We start from the raw sequence: 24,656 nt of genomic DNA, 5'->3' as shown, positions 1-24,656 counted from the left end.
TCACCCGGGTTAATACCTGTTTACCCAAGTAAATGACTTTGAAATTTGCCCTTTAAAGACTATGACTTTTGGGACTTCTCTCTAATAAATGCTTAGAGGCGGGGGCCTCATCCATCATTTCTCACAATCACTGCTTTCCCACATCACTAAGGGAGCAAACTTTAAAGTGAACAGAAACCTATTGATCACAGAATGAATTTATGAATCTGCAATCAATATGTTTGTGAGCCTGTGATCCCTGGATAGGTTATGTTTCTTTAATAGTGGTAGTAAATGAACTCAGTTGTTCTTTGTCAGGGGAAGAGGAAAAATCCCTTTGTAAAATGCACATCCAAAGGGCTTTTCAACCTAAATCTATAAAAGTACAGAACCTTCTAATGGCAGTGCCCCCCTACATCATGATCAAGGGCTCTGTCATTGCTATGAAGGTTATCAGCTATGGTGCACCGGTTTCCTCCTATTGGGGTGCCTCATGTTCCCCTGGTGACCAGGTACAGAAATTCAGCCTGGCACAGAAGTCCAGAGTTATGTGATAGCACTGCAGTTAGCATTATGATGACAATAATCCGTCCAGCGATTCAGCAGTCACTCAACCGCACAAAGCCTGTGATATACGCCAAGGAGTATCCCCTGAGAGCTTGAGTTCTAGGACATTTCTGTGGCCGCACAGAGCTGCAGACCTTAGCAGACAAGGGTATGCAACTATGGACTTCAAGGGCCACAAACCGGTGTAGATTTCAAGGTACTCCAAATATGCATGTTAATCTGTTTCTTAGATCACAGTATGCAAATGTCCCTCATGAACATTCATTGTAAATATCCATAAATCCTCCTGCCCTCAAAGACAGGAGTTGCACACACCCTGCCTTAAACTGATGCCAGTGGGGCAAGATGAGAAGATGGCCATAGTAAAGTGGGACTTAGCTTTTTTAGTTGGCGCTGAATGCATACTGAGAGGGCGTGTCTAGATTGTTTGAACTATCAGCTGCCTTCCAAAAAGATAACCACCTAATGCTCCATTTGTTCATTCTGAAAGACTAGTGATGTATACCCCAAATTCATCACATAGACAGCACTAAGAAAAGATATATGGGGGTCCATATTCAGCGCATTGTCCGGCTAAGTTTGGCTACAGTGGCCACCCCTGACTTAGCCAGCTGGAAATGTATCTGGCTAAGTCAGGAGAAGTTTGGGGGCGATCCAAGGCAGAGCACAGCTACGCGGCTAACCTAGCCATATAACTCGGACTGCCTCAGAGCAGTCCTAAACTTATCGGGGGTACATGGACCTAGATAACTTGCTACTTAACTGGATATATTCAAAATATATCTGATTGAGTGGTGACCAAAACAAATCCTAGCAGGCCAGCCAGCCTGATCCTTCACCCACCTTATCTCACTAAAGGTTTTAAAATGATATTTATTTATTTATTTAACACTTTTCTATACCGACCTTCATGGTAGAGACCATATCAGATCGGTTTACATCGAATTGGGGAACTGAACCAAGAACAGTCACCAAAAACAATAGGTTGAGCATGAAAAAACAAAGTTACATTTAACAGGGAAATTAAACTTGGAAGCATAGGCTGCTGGAAGGAAGGAAAGGCTTGAGATAACGGAGGAATGATGTGGGGGCAATGCACCCATTGCCTCCATTCCCCCCCCAATTTTCCCTCTTCCCCCGCCCCCACAAAAAAAATATCATTTTAAAGTCACAGGCCTTTTGGTCCAAACAGCAGCAACAGCCCTGCTCCTCCCCTCCCCCACACTTTTTTGCCACCCCAAAATGTCATTGGCTGAGGTGACCGCTTCACCTGGCCTAATGATAGAACCGCTCATAAAGGAATAATCCAGTACTGTCCCCCTCTCTAGTCAGACCCTACAACTCACACACGCTCAGTCTCACTCCAGGAGGATCCCAGAAAGTTCCCCTTTCCCCCACTTCTAAGACTACAGCTCTGGGACAATTGTCCATTTTCAAGAGCTGCAAAACTGCTCGGGCTGGCAACACCATTGATTTCCAAGCTACAACAGGCCCTGCTGCAGATATTCTGAAATTCAACAGCTGTAAGAAAGGAGAATTTTATGCTATCTCCTGCTATGATCTTCTTCACCTCTTTGGAAGGGATGGGACCTGCCAGGAGATAGGGAGCCGGGAGGAGAACAGTTAGGCCATGTGATCCCTTTACTCTGTCTCAGGGTGAAGGGAAGATGGCAGTCGGGGCATGCGGCTGCTTTTATTTTGTTGCTGTGCAAAGTGGCCGACACGCACAACAAACAAAGTGAATATGGAACCGTCATACACAAGGCACAGATACCACATACATTATGTGACTGATACCTTTGAGTGCATATTGAATAATAATCATTGGTCACAATATTTCAAGCTTGAGAGTCCAAGTTTTCTCCTTCATTTCAATTAAGTTCATCTGAAACACTGAAATGGCTCCCGGAGAGAAAAGTTTCATTTCTATTTCCATTATCAAAAAGCTTGAAAAATTGTGACCAAGGATTATTACTCTACATGGATTCAAAGCTATCAGTCACATAGTGTATGCGCAATCTGTGCCTTGTACATAATGGTCACATTCATTTTCTCTTGTTTGTTGCGGGAAGGTCGGTTCGTACTGTGAGCTGGCTTGTTTGGATTTGATTTGTTGTTTCTACTCCAAGATCCTACACAGTTCTTGGCATTGTTTTTATTTCTGCCAGTAGAGAAGGCGCAGTCAGGACATTCGACCCCTTTCACTTCATGCTGGGTAGGGAATGGAAAGAAATCAGGACATGCAACTCCCATTTGCCTTTTGCCAGGAAGATGGGCCGATCAGGGCATGCAGCTCGGGGGGGGGGGGGGGGGGGGGGGGGGGGGGGAGTGGCTGGGAATCCCCTAGGCTAACCAGGCTGGTTTTCAAGCAGGATTTTATGCCATGGACATTTAGGGGTACATATTCAGTCACTGTCCAGATAGCAAAGTTAGAAGGATAAACTTATCTAGCTAACTTTGGAGGTATAGTCAATAACTTTATCCAGCTAACTTTAGGACAGCTCTTTGGCATGACCAGACTTATCTGGATACGTTATCCAGCTAACTCTGAACCTCGGAGTTAGCCGGGTACCTTCTTTGGCTAATGTAACTCCTCACCAGAATGCTCTTAAGTTGCCAGGCTAAAATTTAGTCGGAGAAGTACCCCAATATTCATTTAGCCAGATAACTAGTGAGGTTTCCAGGTAAATGTCTCCAAATATGGATCGCTTCATTTTTTGGTGGTGATCCAACAGTCTCACAGCCAAGCTGTTGAGGACAGGTTTTACCATACCATTGTTAAAATTTTGGGTTAGATATTCAAAGCTATCTCTCTTCACCCCTCCTTGTGCATTCCACTCATCAGACAAGTCACTTGTATCTGTGCCCTTCTCTTCTACCGCCAATTCCCGGCTCCGTGCTTTCCACCTGACTGTGCCTTGTGCTTGGAACAGACTTCCTGAGCTGGTGCATTATGCTTCCTCTCTCGCCACTTTCAAATCCTATCTAAAGACCCACCTTTTTGAAGCTGCTTTTAAATCTTAAGCCTGATTGTCTGCTTTTAGCCTCATTAACTAATTTCTTTTCTTTCGTTCTTTTTTTTTAACCATTGTCTTGCTTTATGAAATACTCCAAGTCTCTTGTCCTGTATCTTTGTCTTATTAGACTGTAAGTTCTAATGAGCAGGGTCTATCATTTTTGTGATTTTGTACAGTGCTGCATGGGTCGTGTAGTGCTATAAAAATGTTAAGTAGTAGTAATAGTAGCAAGTTAGCCAGGCAGGACTTATCCGGCTAACTTACACGGGATATTCAGGAGTACGGCTATGCAGTGCAGAAGGATCACAGGGCTCTGAAGCTTCTTCAGCAGGTTCTGGATTTTTGGAGTAGCCATCATTCATGTCCAGAAGGAGGACGTCTTATCTGGCTAACTTTAGATCTGCTGTGGAGCAGATCTAACTTATCTGATTAACATAACCGGATACATTTGAATATCACTTTATTCAGCTAACTTAGCCGGATAAATAGCTCCTCCCAGTATACCCATATCCAGCTCTCCACTTATCCAGCTACCAACTTAGCTGGATAAGTACTTATCTGGCTAAATGAGAGCCACAGATTGGGATCAGATATTGAGCGGCCACTACTTATTTGACTAAGTAGCGCTGAATGTCAGTCACTTCATGCATAGCACATTAAATGGGATTTTAACGTGCATGTACAAACTTTAGCTGGTTGCATGGTCAAACCTTTTTTTTGGGTGAGTTTTCATGCATAGACTCCATGCTATCCTTTGTGAGTTTTCCTAGATTCAGTGGTGTGTGTGTGTGTGTGTGTTTCAATGTGTATAGGGAGGTCCCGATAGTTTGCGCCTGCGAGCGCGATTGTGAAGAAGAAATATGAACGGGAAGGGGCGGGTGGGTTGGGGGGAGACCTGGCGTGGCTAGCGTGTTGAAATGCTTGTGCATTAGGCCTCTGCCACTTTTGAGCAGACAAGTGCTGCAACGCACTGCAGCCACTCTGGTGCGTTCTCTTCAAAAGCAGTGAGAAACAGCTCCAAATGCAACTTTCTTCTGTAACTCAAACCGAGTGAAAGAAAAATAGTAAGGCAATGGCCTGCTGCCATGTTTTCTCATTGGAGGAAGATCAAACAGAACATACGTATTTCCTCCCATCGGAAATAATGAGAGCCCGATGAGCAACAGTCTAGAAATTCTAGAGCTTATCATTCCCTTTCCTCTTCCTCCCCTTCCTCCCCTACACCCCCCCCCCCCCCCTTAATTCATTTGCAAAACTTGCTTCAGGTTTAGCTTCATTAGGATTTTGGAAAACATTCAATTTCCATTCAGATACAGCAAAACTAGAAAAGGTACTGAGAAGGGAACAAAAACGATAAGGGGGATGAAACGGCGCCCTGATGAAGAAAGGCTGAACAGGTTAGCGCTCTTCAGCTTAGAGAAGAGACGACTGAGAAGGGGGACATGATGGAGGTGAAACAGGTAAATAAGGTTATGATTACTTATTCTAAGAGACAGGCTGTGATACCAAGAGGAGGCAGATTTAAAATGCATTGGAGAAAGTCATTTTTCACTCAACACACCTTTAAGCTGTGGAATTTTTTTTCCTGGAGGGCGTGGTCAAGGCATCTAGCACAGCGGGGCTTAAAAGTGGTTTGAATAAGTTCCTGGAGAAAAAGGCCGTAAACAATTACTAGCCAGGTGGACTTGGGGGAAGCCACTCTTGATCCCTGGGAGCGAGCAACAAGGAACTGGATCTACTTTTTTGGGATCTGTAGGATACCTCCTAACAATGCAGACTGACCCCTGTCAGAAACAAGATGCTGGTCTCAATGGACTTTTGATCCCAGCCAGCCTGGCACTTCTTATGTTCTTATGAAACAAATGTGCCCTGATTCTCAGTATACTTAAAAAGAGGTGATACTATTCTTCAGTGCTAATGGAAGGGGTGAACTCTTCTAAAGAAATCCTGTGGATGTTAAAATCCCGGCTTAGTGTTAAAAAGGGAAGTGTGAAAGAACAGCTTTATATCACAAGAGACATTGCTCACCACACCCAATTTGCAATCCAATAAAAAGCTTTCAGCTGTCTCACGGGCACATTCAGAGAGGCCTGGAAGCCCACAGGAGCACAGCCCACAGCCTCCCCACTTCTTAAAATACTCCAATATACTCTGCTCAAGTCTTACTCTGGGGATTGCAGTTCGTCCTGCCACTCACAGATTGTGTGGTCTGGTGTGGTGTTTCCCAGCTGGTTCAGGAGTCTCAAATAACAAGTCCGGCTTTCAGAAAATCCACATCATAAATGCATATGCATGACCTGCATGTGCTTATTCCAGGTCCCTAATGCATGCAAAGCAGGCCTGTATGGTGAAGCTGCAGGACCGAGTTGAGGAACACTGGCCTAATGTTTAGAGCACAGAACTAGACCCATACAGCCTGATAGTTAAAGCATGCTGAGCATCTCAATAAAGGTGCCTAAGTTATGCAGCTCTGTTCAGCTGATTGAGGGTGCCATAATATCAGGCTGAACACAGACCTCTAACTTTAACTTTAAGCTTTAAACTAAGGCATCTAGACAGGCCAGCTATGGCCTTGCCTAAGGTAAGCAGCCGGAAATCGATGCTGAGTGCCTAACTTCATTCCCCCGACCCAGCCCTCCTTCTGCCCCCCTCCCCCCCCAATCTGCTTTTACCACAACCACATTTAGTTGCCTTGTGAATGTAGGGACTCAGCGGAGGAAGGGGGAAATTTGTATTAAGGCAGATGTAAACACCTAAATCTTAGTCAGGAAACTCCCTGTGCCCCCACTGCCAAAGATGCAACTAGGCAACAATCCCATTGCTTCTTTCCTCTTTTCATTGGGATTCTGATTAGTTTCAAAGCATATAAAAACAAATTATTATCATTATTACGACAGCAAACCATTAGACCAATGTTTCCCAACTCAGTCCCGAAACTCACTAGAGGAGAAAATGCCTCTCAAATCAAGACTGGTCCAGTATTAATGCCTCCAGTTTGCAGGATGAAATTGATTTCCCAGTGAGTCTCCCAATTCAAATCATCCAATTTTTTGCCATTTACGTTGCTTCAAGCTGTACCTTGTGCTTTATTAGCACAGTATCTTATTTATTCATATGCTGAACACATTTATTGTGTTACTCTATTTATAATGGTCTTATTTCTTTAGTTTTAGAGGGCAGCCATTCCCCACAGAAACATCTCAACTCTGCAGTTGTTCTCTCTTTCAGTGCCTCAAAAAGGCCCCACGGACACGCAGCTCATTGTCTGAGACCCCAGTGGTTAATTTTAATGAGCTGCAAAACTGCTCAATGCAGGCGGATAGTGCCATTGATTCCCCAGCTGCAATAAGCATCACCTCAAGACATCCACAGACTCATAATACAAGTAGTGTGGAAAGTAATTTATGACACAATTGGGTGAACTGGTTCAGAACCAGCCTTCCTCCAACTATTGTACAGGCACATTCAACGTGTAATGGCAAAAGTGGCAGGGAAAAAAAAAACTATTCAAAAAACATGAGAAGTTTCACAGGTCAATGATATTTCCGGTAGAGAAAAAAGCTCAAGGTCTGAGATTTATGCGTGATGATATAGCTTGTCTGCTACTATGAAATATATTCTGCTTATTGTTTTGCAAATGTACCTGGGTCCATTCTTACCAAAAAAAAAAAAATGAATCACTAACTTCTATAAAAAAAAAGGAATATATAAAAGAAATTAGACCAAAAATTATACCAGCCTTCAACTCTACCAACTTACAATTTTAAACTTAAAACTTGCATATGATTTTAACGTCTCCATTAATAAATCTTTGAAAAAGACTTCTTGTGGCATCCACCACTTTGTTATTTCCTTACGCAGAAAGTGGGACTTACTGCAAAACTGGACCAAATGAAGTCTTATTACAACTCTAATGCAGTTTTGTACGTCATGTCACCTGCTACCTGGTGAATTTGGTTAAAATGTACAATCATGGTTTCCACTATAATTAATATGAAAAAGGGACAAGAGGCTGATAGCCCCGGGCCAGCAGGAGATAGGGGAAGAGGGAAGGCAGAATCTCAGCTATTGCACAACTCTGACACCTACTGTCCGGACTCAGGGGGGTCTGCGGGCCAAGCTCCGGAGGGAGTTATAGTCTGGGACCCTTGGCTAAAGCCCATCACTGCAATGACTGGGCTAGATGAGAAGGGGGAAAAGGTTGAAAAAAAGGAGGGGCGGGGGTGAGAAATGCCAGGTAGTGATGAATAAAGGCTTCATGGCACCATTGACCTAAAAGAAGCCAGTTCTTTATGGGGGGTAGGGGGAAAACTTTTCAGATCAGAAAAAAAAAAGGAAAATAAATAGGGTTACTGGGTCCACAAACTATGGATTTAAATGGATATTCTGGAGTTAGGAACTGATATACCGAGATTCCCTGCTTTTTACTGGTTATTTTTTTTCCATGACGCCAATCATTCTGTTCCTTTCAGCACACGCAGCGAGTAAAGGAAGCCATACATGGCAGCAATTTTTGTTTTTACACTGCAGCACTGTACACTCCCACCAGTGCACCAAGTGAAGTGCACGTATATATCCCTATATACACCCAATTCTATCCAAACCATTCGTTTCAATGGGAAATAACAGGAGTGTGCCTGAAAGGGATTCCTAAAAACTAAAGGGATTTTTTTTTTTTTTTTTTAAAGGCAAGAATCAAAAAACAAAGTCAGTGGTGCAACAGACACATTGCCTCAAACACAACAAAAGAAAAGTGACTGTTTTCCAAGCCTTCACCTCCCTTCTAACCATCATTCCCTTCTCCCTTCCCCCCCTCCCCTCTTCCCCAGCCCTTACTCCCGCCAAGCAAGCAGCACCCTACCTGTTCAGCATATTGGATTGGTAAATACGTTTCTCCTGAGTGTTGAAGCAGCTACTTTTGGGTTCAGGAATGAATTTGTGCTCAGATAGCATAGTGGAGGCAGCTGTGATGATTATAGCGATCCCGTCCCTCACCCTGGCAGGAAGGTCGTAGTCCCACTCGTCGTACGACACAGAGATGAGTCCGGTGGGGAATTCCGAGGGCACGGTGTCCGTGTCCCCCGCCACAAGGCTGGGCACAATCCATGTGTAGCCATACCCTGTCAGCCCCACGGAATGGGCCACCCCGAAAATGTAGGTGGCTTCTTCTTTTGTGCAGTAGAGAAGGATCACAGGGCTCTGCAGCTTCTTCAGCTGGTTCTGGATCTTGGAGTCGCCATCGTCCAAGGACATGTCCAGAAGCAGGACGTCTTCCAGCTCCCAGCCCACAAAGCTGTTCTCGATGGTGCTACGAACCTTGTTTACAAAGTCCTGGTAACCAGGAAAGTAAGTGGTGACGATGGAGAAAATGTACCAGTCATATTCTTCCATGATGTTCAGCATAACCGAAGCTTGTTGTTCAATTGAGGGACCAAACTGGAAGAACATGGATGACTCTTCCTAAACAAGAAAAGCAAAAGAGAAAGGAAATGAGAGGACATGAAGAGGCACTGTTTTGATTCAGAAGGCTCTATAAACAGACCAGGGAATACGTATAGCACATAAGAGGTTTCACCAGTGACATTCTGCGCCAGGCTGGTAGCAACAAATTTTATTACCATCCAATGGCTGTGAGTTAAACTAGACAGGAAAACTCCTGACGTTGGCAAGCTAGGGGTGCAACTGCAATGTAAAGGCAAAGAGGAAGACTAGGGAGGGTTTCATATCATTACCCCAAGTCTGAAGAAAAATTAGCAATTCACAAGTGACAGGTAACTAAAATAGGCTAGAAGCTATGAGATTGCACTCTTGACTGCAAAATCTATTTGGGCTTGACGCAGCAGCAGCACACGCAAACAGATATAACGCGCTGCTGCTTCAGGCATCACCTGAACGGTTCCTGCAGACCGGAGCATAATCTAATACATATATACCCTGCCTTTATCATTTCTACCAGCTGCGTCAAGCCTGAATGTTATGTACTGGACACAGGACTACAAATAAAAAGCATTTTATGCAAGGAAACAGGGTTGAAAAATGCAAAAAGTATTTAGGAAGGTGCATCAAGATCACATTCTCAAAGCTCTTTTATGAATCAGAAAAGCCATAGCCAAGAATGTCCTTTTACTTATTTTGGTTTAAAATACACCAAACTTTTGATTGACACCCCCACCCCCCCCCCCCCCCCACACACACACACACACACACAAAAGGGGAAAGAAATCTTTCTGGAAAAACAGAATTGAGAAGATAGATTTTGTTGAACCCTCTGCAAAGGAACCTCAGAGCTCACATTAAAACTGGTCACACATATCATAAGAGCCAGGGCCAGTGCAAGCATTTTTGCTGCCCTGTGTGAACAATTACTGTGCTGCTCACCACCCCCCCATTCATTCATTCTCTGTCCCAGGCCCACAAAAAAAATAAGCCCAGCTCCCTTCAGTGACACAACTTTAAAAACTGACACCCCCCCCTCCAATCCCATGGCTGTGCAAGGATATTAGGTGCCCTAGGTGAACCTTCTGGCCTTGCACAACGCCCCCCCTCCACCCCATTCCAAATTCACAGTTAAAGGTTATGCATTTATATTTTACATGACAAATATCAAAGTACAGAAATCTGAGTTAAAAATAGCACTTACATTATATTTACATACACTGCTGTGATGCCAACGAGAAATCCCTACAAAAAAACCCACTTGAAACCCATATGATATTAGGCCTATTGTGATGTGAGTTGGGTGTGGGCTTGACCCTCTGAAAGCCCGAATACACTTCCTATTAGGAGAACGCCTCACCTCAGTCACACATGCAGAACATAAACAGACCCTCACCAAAGACAGAATAGAGCAACCATAAAGTAGAAATACAAACGTGCAGACAAAAACTGAACTGGAAACCACAAGAAGCCAGACACTGTTTGCAGTGCAACAATGAGAAAAACAGAAACATCACCATTCCTCAAACATCAAACAACAAAATCAAGAAATAAACTAAATACATAATAATACTAAAAACATACTAATACTGTTTCAAAAAAAGCTAATGAATAAAAAATGAAATAATTAAAAACTCATATACCATTTTTTTAATGACCCAAACACTAATAAAATATTTAAAAACAGCAGACACATCAAATAACATCTGAAAAATAAAACTAAGAAGGATTATAAAAATTCAAGCTCTCCATACTGGGAACATTTGATTTCCAGTCACCCTGAGATTGTCATGGATTAGTGGGAGTGGGATGCACAAACTTTCTCCTCTCTTTCTTATATACATGCATACACAAGCTCATACACATATTCGCTCCCTCTCAGACAAACCCACAGGTGTCTCCAGCTCTTCTTTGACTGGAATCTACCAGCAGCCCAAAGCCCTCATCTTCATTTTAGCTGCCGGCAGGTTGGAATCCACCTGCAACCCCCATTCTCTCTCTCTCACACACACACACAAACACACACACACACACACACAAAACCCAGACAAGCTCCCATTTACACCCACACACACTAGGCAGGCTCCCATTCTTACACATACACACTCTGCCCATCCCAGGAAGGCTCCCATTCACACACACGCAGACACACACACACACACCCCAGGCAGCCTCCCATTCAAACACACACATATCCCAGGCAGCCTTCCATTCACTCACACACACATGCAAACCAGGCAGTCAGGGACAATGGGTCATTCCTCCTCTGCTGCTGCTGCCAGCCTGTACCATCTTCTTTGTGGCGAGCAGCCATTCTGAAGCTCTGCTTCATGTGCTAGCCCTGAGGAAATTCAATACTCATGGTGCTAGCACTTCCTGCATTCTTATCTCATGCATCGCGAGATGAGAATACAGGAAGTGCTAGCACCACAACTGTTGAATACCGCGGTTCCAGCACATGAGGAAGAGCTGCCAGATGGGCTTCCTCTTCCACTGTGGCCTCCTGATTCTTCCGCCGCCAATGGGATAGGGTCAACCGGTGGCACCACAGGCCTCCTGCTTCTTCCCTTGCCGGTGGAATCAGGTCCACCGGCAGCAGGATGGGCCTCATGCTTCTTCCACCATTGGTGGGATCGGGTCCACCGGTGGTAACTCGGGCCTCTCCCTGCTCCCGACACCACCTCACCAGGTGTTCTGCCCTGTGCAATTGCACGATTTGCACACCCGGTGGTGCCAGGCCTGATGATAGCTCACTGCCCTACTCTGAAAGATGTGACAATACTTTGTAATCCAGTATTTAAGTTATGTTAAAAAAGAGATATTTGAGAGCAAACAAAGTTTTAGAATCATTCCTCATGACATGCTGAAGTCATATATATCATGGTAAAAATGAAACCAAGCATCAAAAAAAACCACATGCTACAGTGCAAAGTACCTACAGACTTTAGCCCATATTTTCAAAGCGGACTTATGCACTGGTACTGCTGGCATATGACAGGCGCGGGAAGTTCCATCTACTCCCGAGCAGGTGTAACTTCCCATGTGCACGTGTACGTGCATACTTGTAAAAATCACAAGTGCGGGCATAAACGGTTTCCCTGACCCAACTCCACCTCCTCACCTCCCCAGAATGCCTCAACAGTCCAAAGAAAAGTGTGCATGAAATCATGTTATATACTTACTTTCCCCAGACTATTCCCTGGATAACTTTCAAAAGCAGATTTACATGCATAAACCAGGATTTATGCACAAAAATATTTTGAAAAATTACACTCTACATCAGAAAGTTAAAAGCCTAAAAAAAAAAAAAAAAAAGATAAATCAATGTAACCACATCGGGTTCATCTACCATGATGTGGGCCATGCCTGTTGCTTGAGAATGGTTATGTCCATATCCTGTCTTCGAACATGTATCCCATTCACTCTTCTTCCTTTCCCCTTCTCACAGCCCATATTCTCTCTCTCAACCCCGCCTGTCCTCACATCCTATGTCTATTTCTCTCCCTCAGCCCCTCTTCCCCTCACAGTTCCTCTCCTCCTCTCCCAGCAGTTCTCACAGTCCCTCTTTCAGCCTTCTCAGCTATTCTCCCAGCCCCTCTTACCTTTACAGATCTACTATCTTCTTCTCACAGTGCCTTCTTCTCCTCTCCCAGCCAGGAATTCTTCTTTTACTTCCTCTCCCAGAACCTCACTGCAGTGTTCTCTCTCTCAGCCAAGATCCTCTTTTACAACCAATATTCCCATCTCCTAGCTAGCATTTCTTCTCCCTATCTCCCAGCAGCCTCTCTCTTACCTCCCTCATAGTTCTTCTGTCTCTCTCTCAGCATCTTTCCCACCCCTCTCATAGTTCCTCTGTCCCTCTTTCCTTTCCTAGTCCTTCTATCAGCAGCCCTCTTCCTGTTACGCCTGTTGGTCGTAGACGGCTGCGACCTCTCATGCTCACCTCTTTTTTCCCTGCATCGTCAAGTCTAGGAAGAATGATGGTCTCTGCTAATCCCCGCCGACCTCTCCAGCATTCCCGGGACAGCGTGGGTGCTGCCGACTGCCATCTTGGACCCAGAATTACTTAGGCATGCACATGCGCGCAAGGGCCTCCTTTGAACACGTCATGGCGGGAATCTCGGGGCGTCCCCTCCCAATGACATCAATCCGCCAGTGTATTTAATCTGACCGGCCTTGCCTTCTTTGAGTTAGCAAGGAGTTCCGTCTTGCTGAATCCACCTCATTCAAGGACTTCCTGTTCCTGACTTTGGTCTTTGCATAAACGCTTTGAGTACCCGCTCCTTGGGGGCTCCCCTGTGTTCCTGGCTATTCGCTCCTCGGAGGTCCTACCTGCCTGACTGCTACCAGACCTGCTTCTAAGGTCTCTCTCTCTCTCTCCAGGAACCATCTAATGTGAGTACCTCTACTGACGTGTACTATACGAACTGTATTGAGGATTTCCTGCGGTGTACCCCGAGCCTCGGGCCACTACTGCCTTTCTTCAGTAGAAGCTATTCAGCTTTCCTGCGCTGCAAAGTATCGACACACCATCTACGGGTGCCACTTCCGGGTTCTGGCATCTCTACCAGTTCTTCAACATCTATTGTATAGACATCCTCGGCATACTCCGCTCCGCGGGCCACTACCGGATCTGTATTCCTGAGCTGCCTACACTCGTCAGAGGGGATCCCCGACGTACCCCGCTCAGCGGGCCACTACCTGATCTTCTCAGCTGTGGCTTTGCTCTGGGTATTCCCCATTGCTCAGGACTGTACTATTACATCTCCAGCTCTGTAGGCATTACCTTTTCCCTCCTACCTAATAAAGACTCTACTTCTAGCTGTGTCCCACGCCACTGAAACTATGCCTGCTGACGGTGAGGCTCACAGGGCTCCTCCCTGTGGGCGGAGACACCTCTCATCTCAGCCCAGGGTTCACATTCTTACATAAACATAACACTTCCACCTCTACTGCACCTCAGGAAGCCTGTCTATTCTACGTTGCCGGTCCCCCAGCAGTCCATTTGTCAGGGGGAGGCAGGAACAGAGAGACAGAAGCACTTCCTTCCAGCCATCCCCTGTGGCCCTGCAGCGTGGAGCTATCAGGTCCTGATCCACAGGTGGACAAGAGACAAAACTGGGGGTGCTCAAGCACCCCAGAGCTGGTGCCTAAGGCACTAACTATTCAGCAGCAGACTTACCTGGGTAATTTCCACTGAATAACCCAGCTACAGTTATCCAGGCAACTTTGCTTAGGTAATTTCACATTCGCCACACCACTCAATATGGACCACAAATTCTACAAGTTGGCACAGGAATTATATATGTCTTTGTCTTACTCAAAAAGATGCTCAACATCAGCTATCTTTCAGGCCGATACAGTAAGGGGCGGTAGGAAGAAGTGCGTTAGTGCCCGGCGCACCCGCATTTGCCGCACGCACAGTTCGGATCACCTACCGCTCGATACTGTATTTAAATGGCATGCAAATGCAAGCCGCGTCCAACCCGTGTCCAATGCGTGTCCATGAAGCGCAATCCATTTTACTGTATAGGCGCTATACAGGGCCTATACAGTATCCTGGGTGCGCTGGTACCTGTCATTTCAAATGTCATTTCAAATGACATTTGAAATGACAGGTACCAGGAAGTGGATCCCGACTTTAATCAAAAGAAAACCTAAGGCGAGCAAAGCGCAGGGCGAAAAGCGACTCGACATGCTATTAAAATATTGCAAATAAAGTGTAACAAATGTTAACTTACTTTTTCTTACAGTCCTCTCTGCCCTCCTCCGGAGGCTCGCACCGCGGCTCCCCTGCCTCCCGGGGGCAGCCGGCGGCGAAAGCGGCTTCCAGCGGCCCCTGCTGGTGAAGATGGATGAATGCACGCCCGTAGTGCATGGGCGCTCATCAGCAAAGGCGCATGAACGTGCGTGCGTGACGTCACGGCGTACGTTCATACACTTTCGCTGGCTTGAGCACCCAAATTGACGGGCACCCAAGTCAGCGAAAGTGTATGAACGTACGCCGTGACGTCACGCACGCACGTTCATGCGCCTTTGCTGATGAGCGCCCATGCACTACGGGCGTGCATTCATCCATCTTCACCAGCAGGGGCCGCTGGAAGCCGCTTTCGCCGCCGGCTGCCCCCGGGAGGCAGGGTAGCTGCGGTGCGCGCCTCTGGAGGAGGGCAGAGAGGACTGTAAGAAAAAGTAAGTTAACTTTTGTTACACTTTATTTACAATATTTTAATAGCATGTTGAGTCACTTTTCACCCTGCGTCTTGCTTCGCGAGGAGGGGAGAGAGGACTGGGGCTGCCCCGCAGACTAGCGGCCAGGGCAGGTGAACGGGGGCTGGGGGAAAGTTTGCCGCCTACCCTTACCCCTGCCTCTAACGCAGGGGTAAGGGTAGGCGGTAATTTAGCAGGTTAAAGAAGCGGCTAAACTGCAGGTTAAAAAGGCGATAGTCGGGGCGCACGTTACTGAATGGAGGGAATAGCTAATCCGATCGTTTACATCTCATATACATGCCGTGGGCGGAAAGGGTTACCCATTGATTTAAAGAAGCGGTAAGGATGGGTTAAAAGGGATAATGAATCGCGGGTTGGACTTATGTGGCCAAATTGTGAGTAAACAGCGGGTTAGAAACGGGGTAACTGCGGCCGCGCTTTACTGTATCGGCCCATTTATTAGCTGTATTAGCATGACAGATTTTGCAAATTGTTTTTATAAAAATCAGAAAATTTTATTCAAAGTAAACTTTTCCCCAAGTTATTCTGCTTTATGCAATGCCTAATAGAGCAATCTAAAAAATAGTAACATACAATTCTAATTTGCATCTGTTTCAATCTACAGGAAAAAAAAAACCCTTAACTTTCACCCATAAACCTACAGGAAACCATATAGCTGAGAACATTTTTCTGACTATATGATAATTGCACAATAAATCTGAAGGTCTCTTTTAAAGCAACAGTTATCCAGTTATCTTACCTTTCCAAATTAGTAACTGTCTATATTTTGTTGTTTACTTTCTACACTGCTTTGTAGCCTCTTGGGAGAAGAAGTTAATAAATTTGAGGTGGTAATAATAGCCATTCTCTAGCAAACTGGATTATCTATTAAGGGAGGCCTAAAATGTATTCTGAAAATACTCAGATTTTAGAAACAGTCTGGTCCCCTGTCATAGAAGCTATGACCAAAGTAGAAAAAAAAGTACCTAGCACTGCTACATAATAACAGAACACCTTTGAAAAATATTTGCTTTGCAAAGTTAAAGTTTGTCATGATCTTGACCCAGTCTGGACCGTCATGCACAAAAAAGATTCCGGTGTCATGCACACCTCCAAAATATTTTGAAGCACATTAGCCCAGTAGAAGGATTATCAATCAATTTTTTTAAAAGTTGGAATTGTTCCCTTAGACATTAACTTCTTGTGCATCTCAAGAAAATTAAATAAATCCCTATCAAATAGCGTTTAGGCTGATTTTCTTATTTTTTTTTACATTTACTTTTCAATATGAATGTTTTGGTCTGAAAATCTGAAGTAAGTCTTCTCTCTACTTTGGAATTTAGCTCTGAGCTTATTTTTAGGTAGCACTGGGTTGAGTCAATGTTCTTCATTTATTTGCTCTAATTGAGTACTGCACTTTTTTTTTCCGAGGCAAAATTATTCCTTCCCCTTCAACACAACTCATCACCTTGCACACAAAAGGACAGGATATATTTCATCCTCTATAAACATGTCAAGCACAAATGTTAGAAAAAAAATCCATTTATCACTTTGAAACCTATGCACAAAAAAAAAACTGTAGCTAAACACTGTTGTCAGATGATCATGTGCTTCAGGTATAGCATTGCTGCACAGCAGACATGGATTTATGCCCCTTGCTTGATGAGAGGACCAGTGGGCTCAGGCATATCACAAAGGCGATAAACTTAAGCTCCAGGGAGGGAGAAAAGGAAGCTGCCCTGAGTGCAATGACCTCCGCTAGCACAAGAGCAGCACTGATGGATTTATTTTTGGAGAAGCCTTTCTCCTATCCTTCAGCCAGCAAGGAAATTTGAGTCACTGGTCATGCCATCTGGGAAGGAGAATTTAAAAGCGGGAAAATATCTTGGATGGAAGGGGGAAGTATTGGGTCATGATCCTTTTCACTGCAACCATCAGAGTCATGTGACAATTGATAATTAAAACTACTTCAGGATGAGATTTAAAAAAAACACACACAGAAAAACTGCAGACTACATAAACGAAAATATCTTAGTGCAGGAGCAGCTTTGGGCCAGGCAGACAGAAGACTGAGGAGCAGCCACAGACTAAATATGACAGTGATACAGTAGCTTGAGACCTGCCACTGTGTGAAGGTGTAGCTTGTGTGATGCAGTACGACCTGGCCTGGGGCAGAAACAGCCGGGACACAAAAAAGCAGAAGCTGGCGGTACCAAACCTAGCCACCGGAGGGCGCTGAGGAAGGTAGCAAAGACTACACTTCCCAGGTTCCCAGGTTCCCTGAACCGACACCTGTCCCCTGGCTGGAGGATGAGCAGGAACAGGTGGAGGAAATTGGGACTGATCCCTATGACTCAGCAGAGTCTATGGAAGCTGAGGAAGAGGGCGTGCCACCGTGGTGGAGCTGGCCACAAAAGCCCGGCTCCTCAGAGTCTCTGGAGGAAGAGATGGAGGTAAGCTGGGGAGAGGAAAGCTCCAGCTGTTCCTCTATGGAGCTGGAATAACCAGGAGGTTGGGGGATGGTAAATCCTAGGTTTAGACAAGGAGGTTTAAGAAATGTTGAAAGGATATTATGGTTCAAATGCTGTTTAACTCTAAGCTTGCTAAGGAGGACCTAAGCAGTTAGGCTTGGGGGTTTGTACAGTCAAGCAGGCATTGTTGCAGGGCTGCAGCCGGTGAGGCTACAGGACTCCATTAAACCCTTTTTGTGATAAAAGCCTTTTTCTCTGTGTACTGTTTGGGAGTGCCAGGACTAGGCCTGGCACTCTGACTAGAGGCTGTGAGGAGTCCATAGCAGCATTGTGCATGAGCTGTGAAAGTGGACGGGACGTGGCATATGAGCGAAGCCGGAGGCCTGAAGCCCAGCAAAGCCCCACAGCGTGCTGAGCGGATGGGCGTGATCGTGACACTAGCTAGCCTGTTTCTGTCCTATTTCAATGTGACCTTGTCAGCCCTCTCAACTCTGGCAGGTATGCGGACTTCCCTGTTGTAGTTCCAGTGTAGGGCTACTGGGGGAATCTGGGACTTTAACACAAAACTCCTGAAAGCAAGGAACATGCAAAATTGTCATTATGCATATTTTTCACTGGCAAATAGTAATACCCCCCCCCCCAAAAAAAAGGCAAAGAAAATAAATAAACAAAAAAAAAAAGTGACCCTTTTGATGGTTGAACCTGGATAACAGTTCCAGAGACCGTATCTCAAATTTCTAATTTCAGATGAAACACGGTTATTATGCCAAAATATGTAACTCCAGGATTTCCTGTGTGGGGAGAAAGTTTCCTTTCAAGGCCCCTCACTTTGCTCTTGGTTTTCTCACTTTAAAGTCCTTGCACACAGCACGGATAATAATAACAGCATAAAGGAGCATGAGAGTTGTTTGGTGGTTTCCAACATTTCTCTCTTACTGATAAAGTGCAAAACGATGGTTTGCAGTATTTACTAGGGATGTGAATAATTTTTTAACGATTTAAAATATCGTCCGATGTATTTTAAATCGTCAAAAATCGTTAGAGGCGATATTTAATAGGAATTCCCCCGATTTATCGTCAAAAATCGTAAATCGGGGGAAGGGGGAGGGGAAGGGGGAGGGCGGGAAAACCGGCACACTAAAACAACCCTAAAACCCACCCCGACCCTTTAAAATAAATCCCCCACCCTCCCGAACCCCCCCTCAAATGCCTTAAATTACCTGGGGTCCAGTGGGGGGGTCCCGGTGTGATCTTTTACTCTCGGGCCTCCGGTGCGTTGTAGAAATGGCGCCGGTGCTACCTTTGCCCTGTCATATGACAGGGCAAAGGTAGCGCCGGCGCCATTTTGTACGGCGCCATTTTGGCCAGCTTGGGGTCAGGAGACCCCCCAAGCTGGCCAAAAGTCCCTGGGGGTCCAGCGGGGGTCCGGGAGCGATTTCCTACGCTCCTGACGTCGTTTTGCCGTACAAAATGGCGCCGGCCATACGGCGTATGGCCGGCGCCATTTTGTACGGCAAAACTATTCGAGTGCAGGAGGTCGCTCCCGGACCCCCGCTGACTTTTGGCAAGTCTTGTGGGGGTCAGGAGGCCCCCCCAAGCTGGCCAAAAGTCCCTGGGGGTCCAGCGGGGGTCCGGGAGCGATCTCCTACGCTCCTGACGTCGGGGGACAAAAAACAAAATGGCGCCAGTGCTACCTTTGCCCTGTCATATGACAGGGCAAAGGTAGCGCCGGCGCCATTTCTACAATGCACTGGAGGCCCGAGAGTAAAAGATCACACCGGGACCCCCCCCCCCCCACTGGACCCCAGGTAATTTAAGGCATTTGAGGGGGGTTCGGGAGGGTGGGGGATTTATTTTAAAGGGTCGGGGTGGGTTTTAGGGTTGTTTTAGTGTGCCGGTTTTCCCGCCCTCCCCCGATTTACGATTTTCACGATATTTGAAAAAACAAAACCGTGACGATCCGATTCCCTCCCCCCCCAGCCGAAATCGATCGTTAAGACGATCGATCACACAATTCACATCTCTAGTATTTACAGCTGTGTACTTCACTTTTAAGATGGTACAACTACTTTTTAATTAAGTCTGTGACTTAACAGTCTTTTGCAGCCTTCAGATGTTAAAGCCAACTGAAATAATTCTTTTAGCTGCTTGACTTCCTTTCTCCGATTGGATACTAGCCAAGCTGGGTACCTCCCTCCAAATGTTGACAAAGCATCAAAGATGGCATTTATATTATCTGGTGTTTTATCTCCTACCTCTTCCTTATTTCCTTTTCCTCTCTCTCTCTCCTTATGCAGTATCAGAGTGATACTTTTAACTCCTCTTCTCCAAATTTTCAGTACATGGACCTTGGATGGGGTCCATCTTCTCTGCTCTCTCCCTTTTCTCCTTCTTCCTCTCCACAGTATGACATTAGTCATTTTCTCCTTGGGTCTTTGATGATCACAGATTCCTCTTGCATGAAGCGAACTTCTCCCGTTAGATTGAAGTGCAAAATTAAATAAGATTAACTGAGTCCTAAGTGATTGGGCATTCCAAACTTCAATAAATTAATTTTAAATAAAGAGTGGACGGGGAGGGTGGAAAGAAACTCCCATCCCAAATAAAATATCTCCATGGAGGTTTTAAGTTAATTAATAAGAAAGTCAGAACACAGCCAAGACATACTGTCTCTGGAAGAAACAAAGCAAAATAGTGATCTAGCTTTATGAATGAGAAGGACACATCCATTGCTAGCTTCCACTTGGGGGGAGGTGAAACCCTCTAGGTTACTCTCTGTCTCTCCCCACCTGAAATGGTATATTCCCGACTAACTTTAGAAGGGGACCAATTGGATCCCTACAAAAACAAGCATATCCAAGGGGGTCCTAAAAGTCCTGTCCCTTCACAGACACATAGCATCAAAGTTAGAAAGCAAGTATAGTGTATTTTTTCTAAAACTCCCCATTTGGGAGGTGTCTGAGATTCAGGAGATTCAATATAGTCAAACATTTCAAAAGGTTCCTTCTTGTACTTTTCCTTCTGGATCTCTTCCTAGAAGGTTTCCAGGGCTCAGTGTTGGAGTGCCATGGACTTTGGGAGGGAGTGCCATGAAGCATTCTGAGTTGGAGTCTAAGATTTCTTTTGGAGAAGAAACCTATCTCATGTTCTCTTGCCTTCTGAAATAACCCCAAATTGGTAGACGTCCATGGAGTAGTGCAGTTGCTTTTAGGAGTAATCTAAGTTCCAGGAAGGTGTATTGTGCTGCTGGAGAAGTTCTGCATCTAGGGAAGTGACAGCAGGCATTTCTTCTGAAATAAATGTCCAGTGGCTTTCTCAAAGCAGAAACTACAGATACCTTTCAGTGTAAGGAATGTGCCTTGTCAAAGAAGGAGACGTCACCAGCTGAGAGGTCTCTAAAGAGTGTGCTGAGAGGAGTCTGGGAGCAGAGGAATCCCTCACTGCTAGTTTCGGGATATGTTGAATGATGAAGTGTAAAATCTGTCACTCTTTGGAGTTGTGTTCTGCTATGGATGTCATCCTAAGATGTTCTTTTTGCCCGATCATTACCATTCCACAAGAACCTCAGTAAACTTTTATTTTTGGAACAACCACAACTCGGTTTGGCTCTGTGGTTTTTACTAAGAAGTCCAAAGCCTTAAGAGTACAGAAGCAAGTCTTCCGCCCCCTTGGGGTATATGATGGCCCCCCAGCTCCCAGCTGTACTCTTCTGTCCAAATGGAAGCTAGAGCAAGGATTACACATAAACTGGATTCGTTTTTAGAGTTTTCACCTAGTCACAAAATGGGAGGAAACCCTTTTGAAAACAGGGTGTTATATTGCCTTCCAAAAATTATCTTCAGTGTGATGTCATGAGCTGAAGGCCCCATCCTCTGCTAACAGGTGTCTGCATCACTGAATGGTTCCATCACAGCAGACCAAATGTCATCCTGATTGATGGTGGCTAAAATGAAATGCCAGACTGAGCTGCCATGGAAAGCCACCTGGGCTCTCAACAATTGCACAGGATTCCTTTAGAGCAGCATTGCTATAATAGCGAGGCAGTGCAGCGAATCCTGCTTGGCCATAGCCCCATTCTGTGCCTGTTCTATGAATATAAATGAGAGGAGTCGCCTCCATCACCATCTGACTCCCTGATCTGCTGCCCTGATTATTCCCACAAAGGAAAATTAGCTGTGAGGATGACAAGGACACTTGGGAGTCATGGCTTGACTTACTGCTCCCTCTCACCACTTAGGCCAATCACCTTTTCCTCCCACCGTACCAGATTATTGTCCATTAGAGTGTCCCTGCTTCCCGTCCCTTTTGGAAATTGTCAAAATGATTGTGCACCAAAGTTAGCAGCCTGACTCTCCACACCCGACGCTGCCGAGTTACCTGTAAAGCAGGGAGGACAAGGAGGCCTTGGTGAGAGGTGCTCTCTTGCTAAAATGATCTTCCTGCTTCCAACTGATTTTTACTCAACTGTTGAGCAGGAAATAAACTGCTTTGCTCTCCAGGCTGCCTTCCTATCTCTTGCAGCCCTGCAGAGAAGCTCAAAAAGAGTAACATTAAAGCCTCTAGAACTCAGCTGGATTTGAGGCTTAATGCAGCCTGCTGTTTTATGCCAGGAGGCTTAATGCATTCCTGACCTTATACAGTAGAGAGTTCTGTTCTTTTTATATGTAAAATGTCACAGCACCATTGACATCTTCTTACCCTGAGGGCCCTGAAATTCACTGCCCCAGAGAGCCAAGAGGATGTCTTAAAATGTGCTTCTAGCTTGGCTCTTGGTTCACGTTGGCTATATTTTATCAGTACAGCTACTATAATCCACTGACACATCCTAGTGTATTTTAGAAGCATTTTTAAAGGCATTTCTGGGCAAGTTTACCCAGGAAAAAGGATCGTTAAAAAGACAGTGCCAGATATCATTAAAACACTATTAATATTCTGCCTATGCAACAGTTAAAAATCAACATTTAATCTGAGAGGGAAAGACCTTTTGTGACCTGAAATGGAAGAAGAACACCATCATTTGGCCAATCTTGCATCACTGCTTAATTAATCCACACTAAGCAAGGTCTAGTCTGAGAGAATAACAACATCCTTTGCAGTACCTTGTAGCATGATCCTTTGAGAACATTAAGATAGAAATCACATGTTATCAATGATAAGCAGCCTGATTGTCCGCCTTCAGCCTCATTAACGCATTTCAGCCATTATCTTATTATATGAAACTCCCCAACTCTCTTGATCTGTATGTTTGTCTGGATTAGATTGTAAGCTTTATTGAGCAAGGGCTAACTCTTATTTGTTGTTTGCACAGCGCCATGTGGGTCGAGAAGCACTACAGAAATGTTAAGCAGTAAGAAACTTGCTGTCAAGAAATTACTGTAAAAACTCATCCTTTAGGTTTCTATTTACAATGTGGGATCCATGAAAGCAGTGCTGAGCTCCAGGGTAGGCATTCCTATTTGTTAAGAATCTATTGACCAAAGGACCTTGGTGACCAGAACTTCTCTGAGAGGTAATTAAATGTACAGAAATGCCCAGTCATTATTATTTAGATAGAAAAATCATAAGATACTTCAAAGTCTCGTTCAAAATAATCCTATGAATATTTTCCTCTCTCTGATCATAGCACGTATTCTATCCTTCCTTCAACTCTTCTCTCCGTACCTTTGCTATCTCCCAAGCTAGCCAATGCTGGTGGCAACTCTCTCGCTGCAAATCTCATCTCTTCTCTCTGTCCAGTGGTATTGTTTTATCAGCATTGTATTTTATAGTATATTTATTTGTGCATACATTTTGAGACACGTTTGTGGAGAATACTACAGGGAAAATAATGTCATATTACCTATTGATCTCCTCACCTTTACTAAGTTTGGTAGCCCAGTACTTCTCCCCTTTTTTCTCTCTACTCCCTCCCCCTCAATAACTCCTTCTGCATCCTCTCCTCAGACACACACAAACAACCATGATATTGGATCTGCAATCAAGCAGAAGTCAATGGCTTTGTCCACTGCCTGCTGTTGTCACGCCCCCTTGCAGTTCTCCTAATTGATTTGCAAAGTTAAAGTGTTTATTGATTTTTTTTTCTTTTCTATTAAGGAGGACTTTAAGATCAATCAGCGTTTAAAGATATTTAGAAAGAAACTGCAGCAGGGTGGCAAATCTAAATTCTTGTCATCCCAAGATTTTAATCCAGCCTTGGTTTCCTAACTCCCATCCCAATGTCCCTCTGGTACGTGGCACCTACTTTTATACAGAATGTAGTGCATATGAGTTCTGAAAAACTGAGATCAACAAACATGGAAGGAAGGAAGACCCTGTGGTTAGATTGGCAACATTGCATTGTGAAGGACAAAAAAAAACATCTTGTTATATGACAGTGTGAAAAGATCCAGTGGATGCATAGCTGTATAAAGATGAGGGAGCCAAAGACACGTGCATGCAAAAACACAGACAAATGTAGGTAACCTAAAGCAAGCTACAGTACTGGTGCATGCAGTTACATTCAGTAAGGAGATGTATTAGAGGGCAGTTTACTGTGATATCTTGCAAAATACCCGGTGACATATCACATTAACTTGGGTTAAATGGAAACCATTGTTTTCTTAGGGAACAATGACTTCTGTTTGATTAAATTATGTTACACTAAATCAACACTGCCATGAAATGTCAGACAAATCTGCAGTTAATGCTGTTGCTATTATATACCAGACAAAATGGCCATCAGAAATGACAGGATTTTATAGTTCAGCACAGGAGAAGGATGGCGAGCAATGACTCCATGCTTTGTACCAGCTTCTCCCTGCCTCTCAAACATCTTTCTCCTCTCTCTCTCCCCTGTCAATCCTCCTCCATCTCTCTCCCCCACTTGCTGCTATCATCATGGCCACCACACCAGCCCCCATAAAACAATCTTCTTCCTGGCACCACTGCTGCTGCCATACCTACCCTAGCTGAAATGCCCATCAAACAATGGCGGAGGAAT

The 24,656-nt window shown here is 44.8% G+C and overlaps 1 protein-coding gene across 1 annotated transcript in view; it reads right to left on the bottom strand.

Annotated features, from left to right (window-relative positions):
* Positions 1-24,656, bottom strand: part of LOC115084923 (glutamate receptor ionotropic, NMDA 2B-like) — a 447,028-nt gene that overhangs the window by 142,780 nt on the left and 279,592 nt on the right. Inside the window, exon 3 of the mRNA XM_029590346.1 lies at positions 8,425-9,023. Coding sequence (XP_029446206.1) covers positions 8,425-9,023 — 599 coding nt within the window. The remainder of the gene's footprint in view (positions 1-8,424; positions 9,024-24,656) is intronic.

This window comes from Rhinatrema bivittatum, chromosome 2, assembly GCF_901001135.1.
Source record: "Rhinatrema bivittatum chromosome 2, aRhiBiv1.1, whole genome shotgun sequence".
Taxonomy (NCBI): Eukaryota; Metazoa; Chordata; class Amphibia; order Gymnophiona; family Rhinatrematidae; genus Rhinatrema; species Rhinatrema bivittatum.
This window is presented reverse-complemented; position numbering and strand designations above follow the sequence as displayed.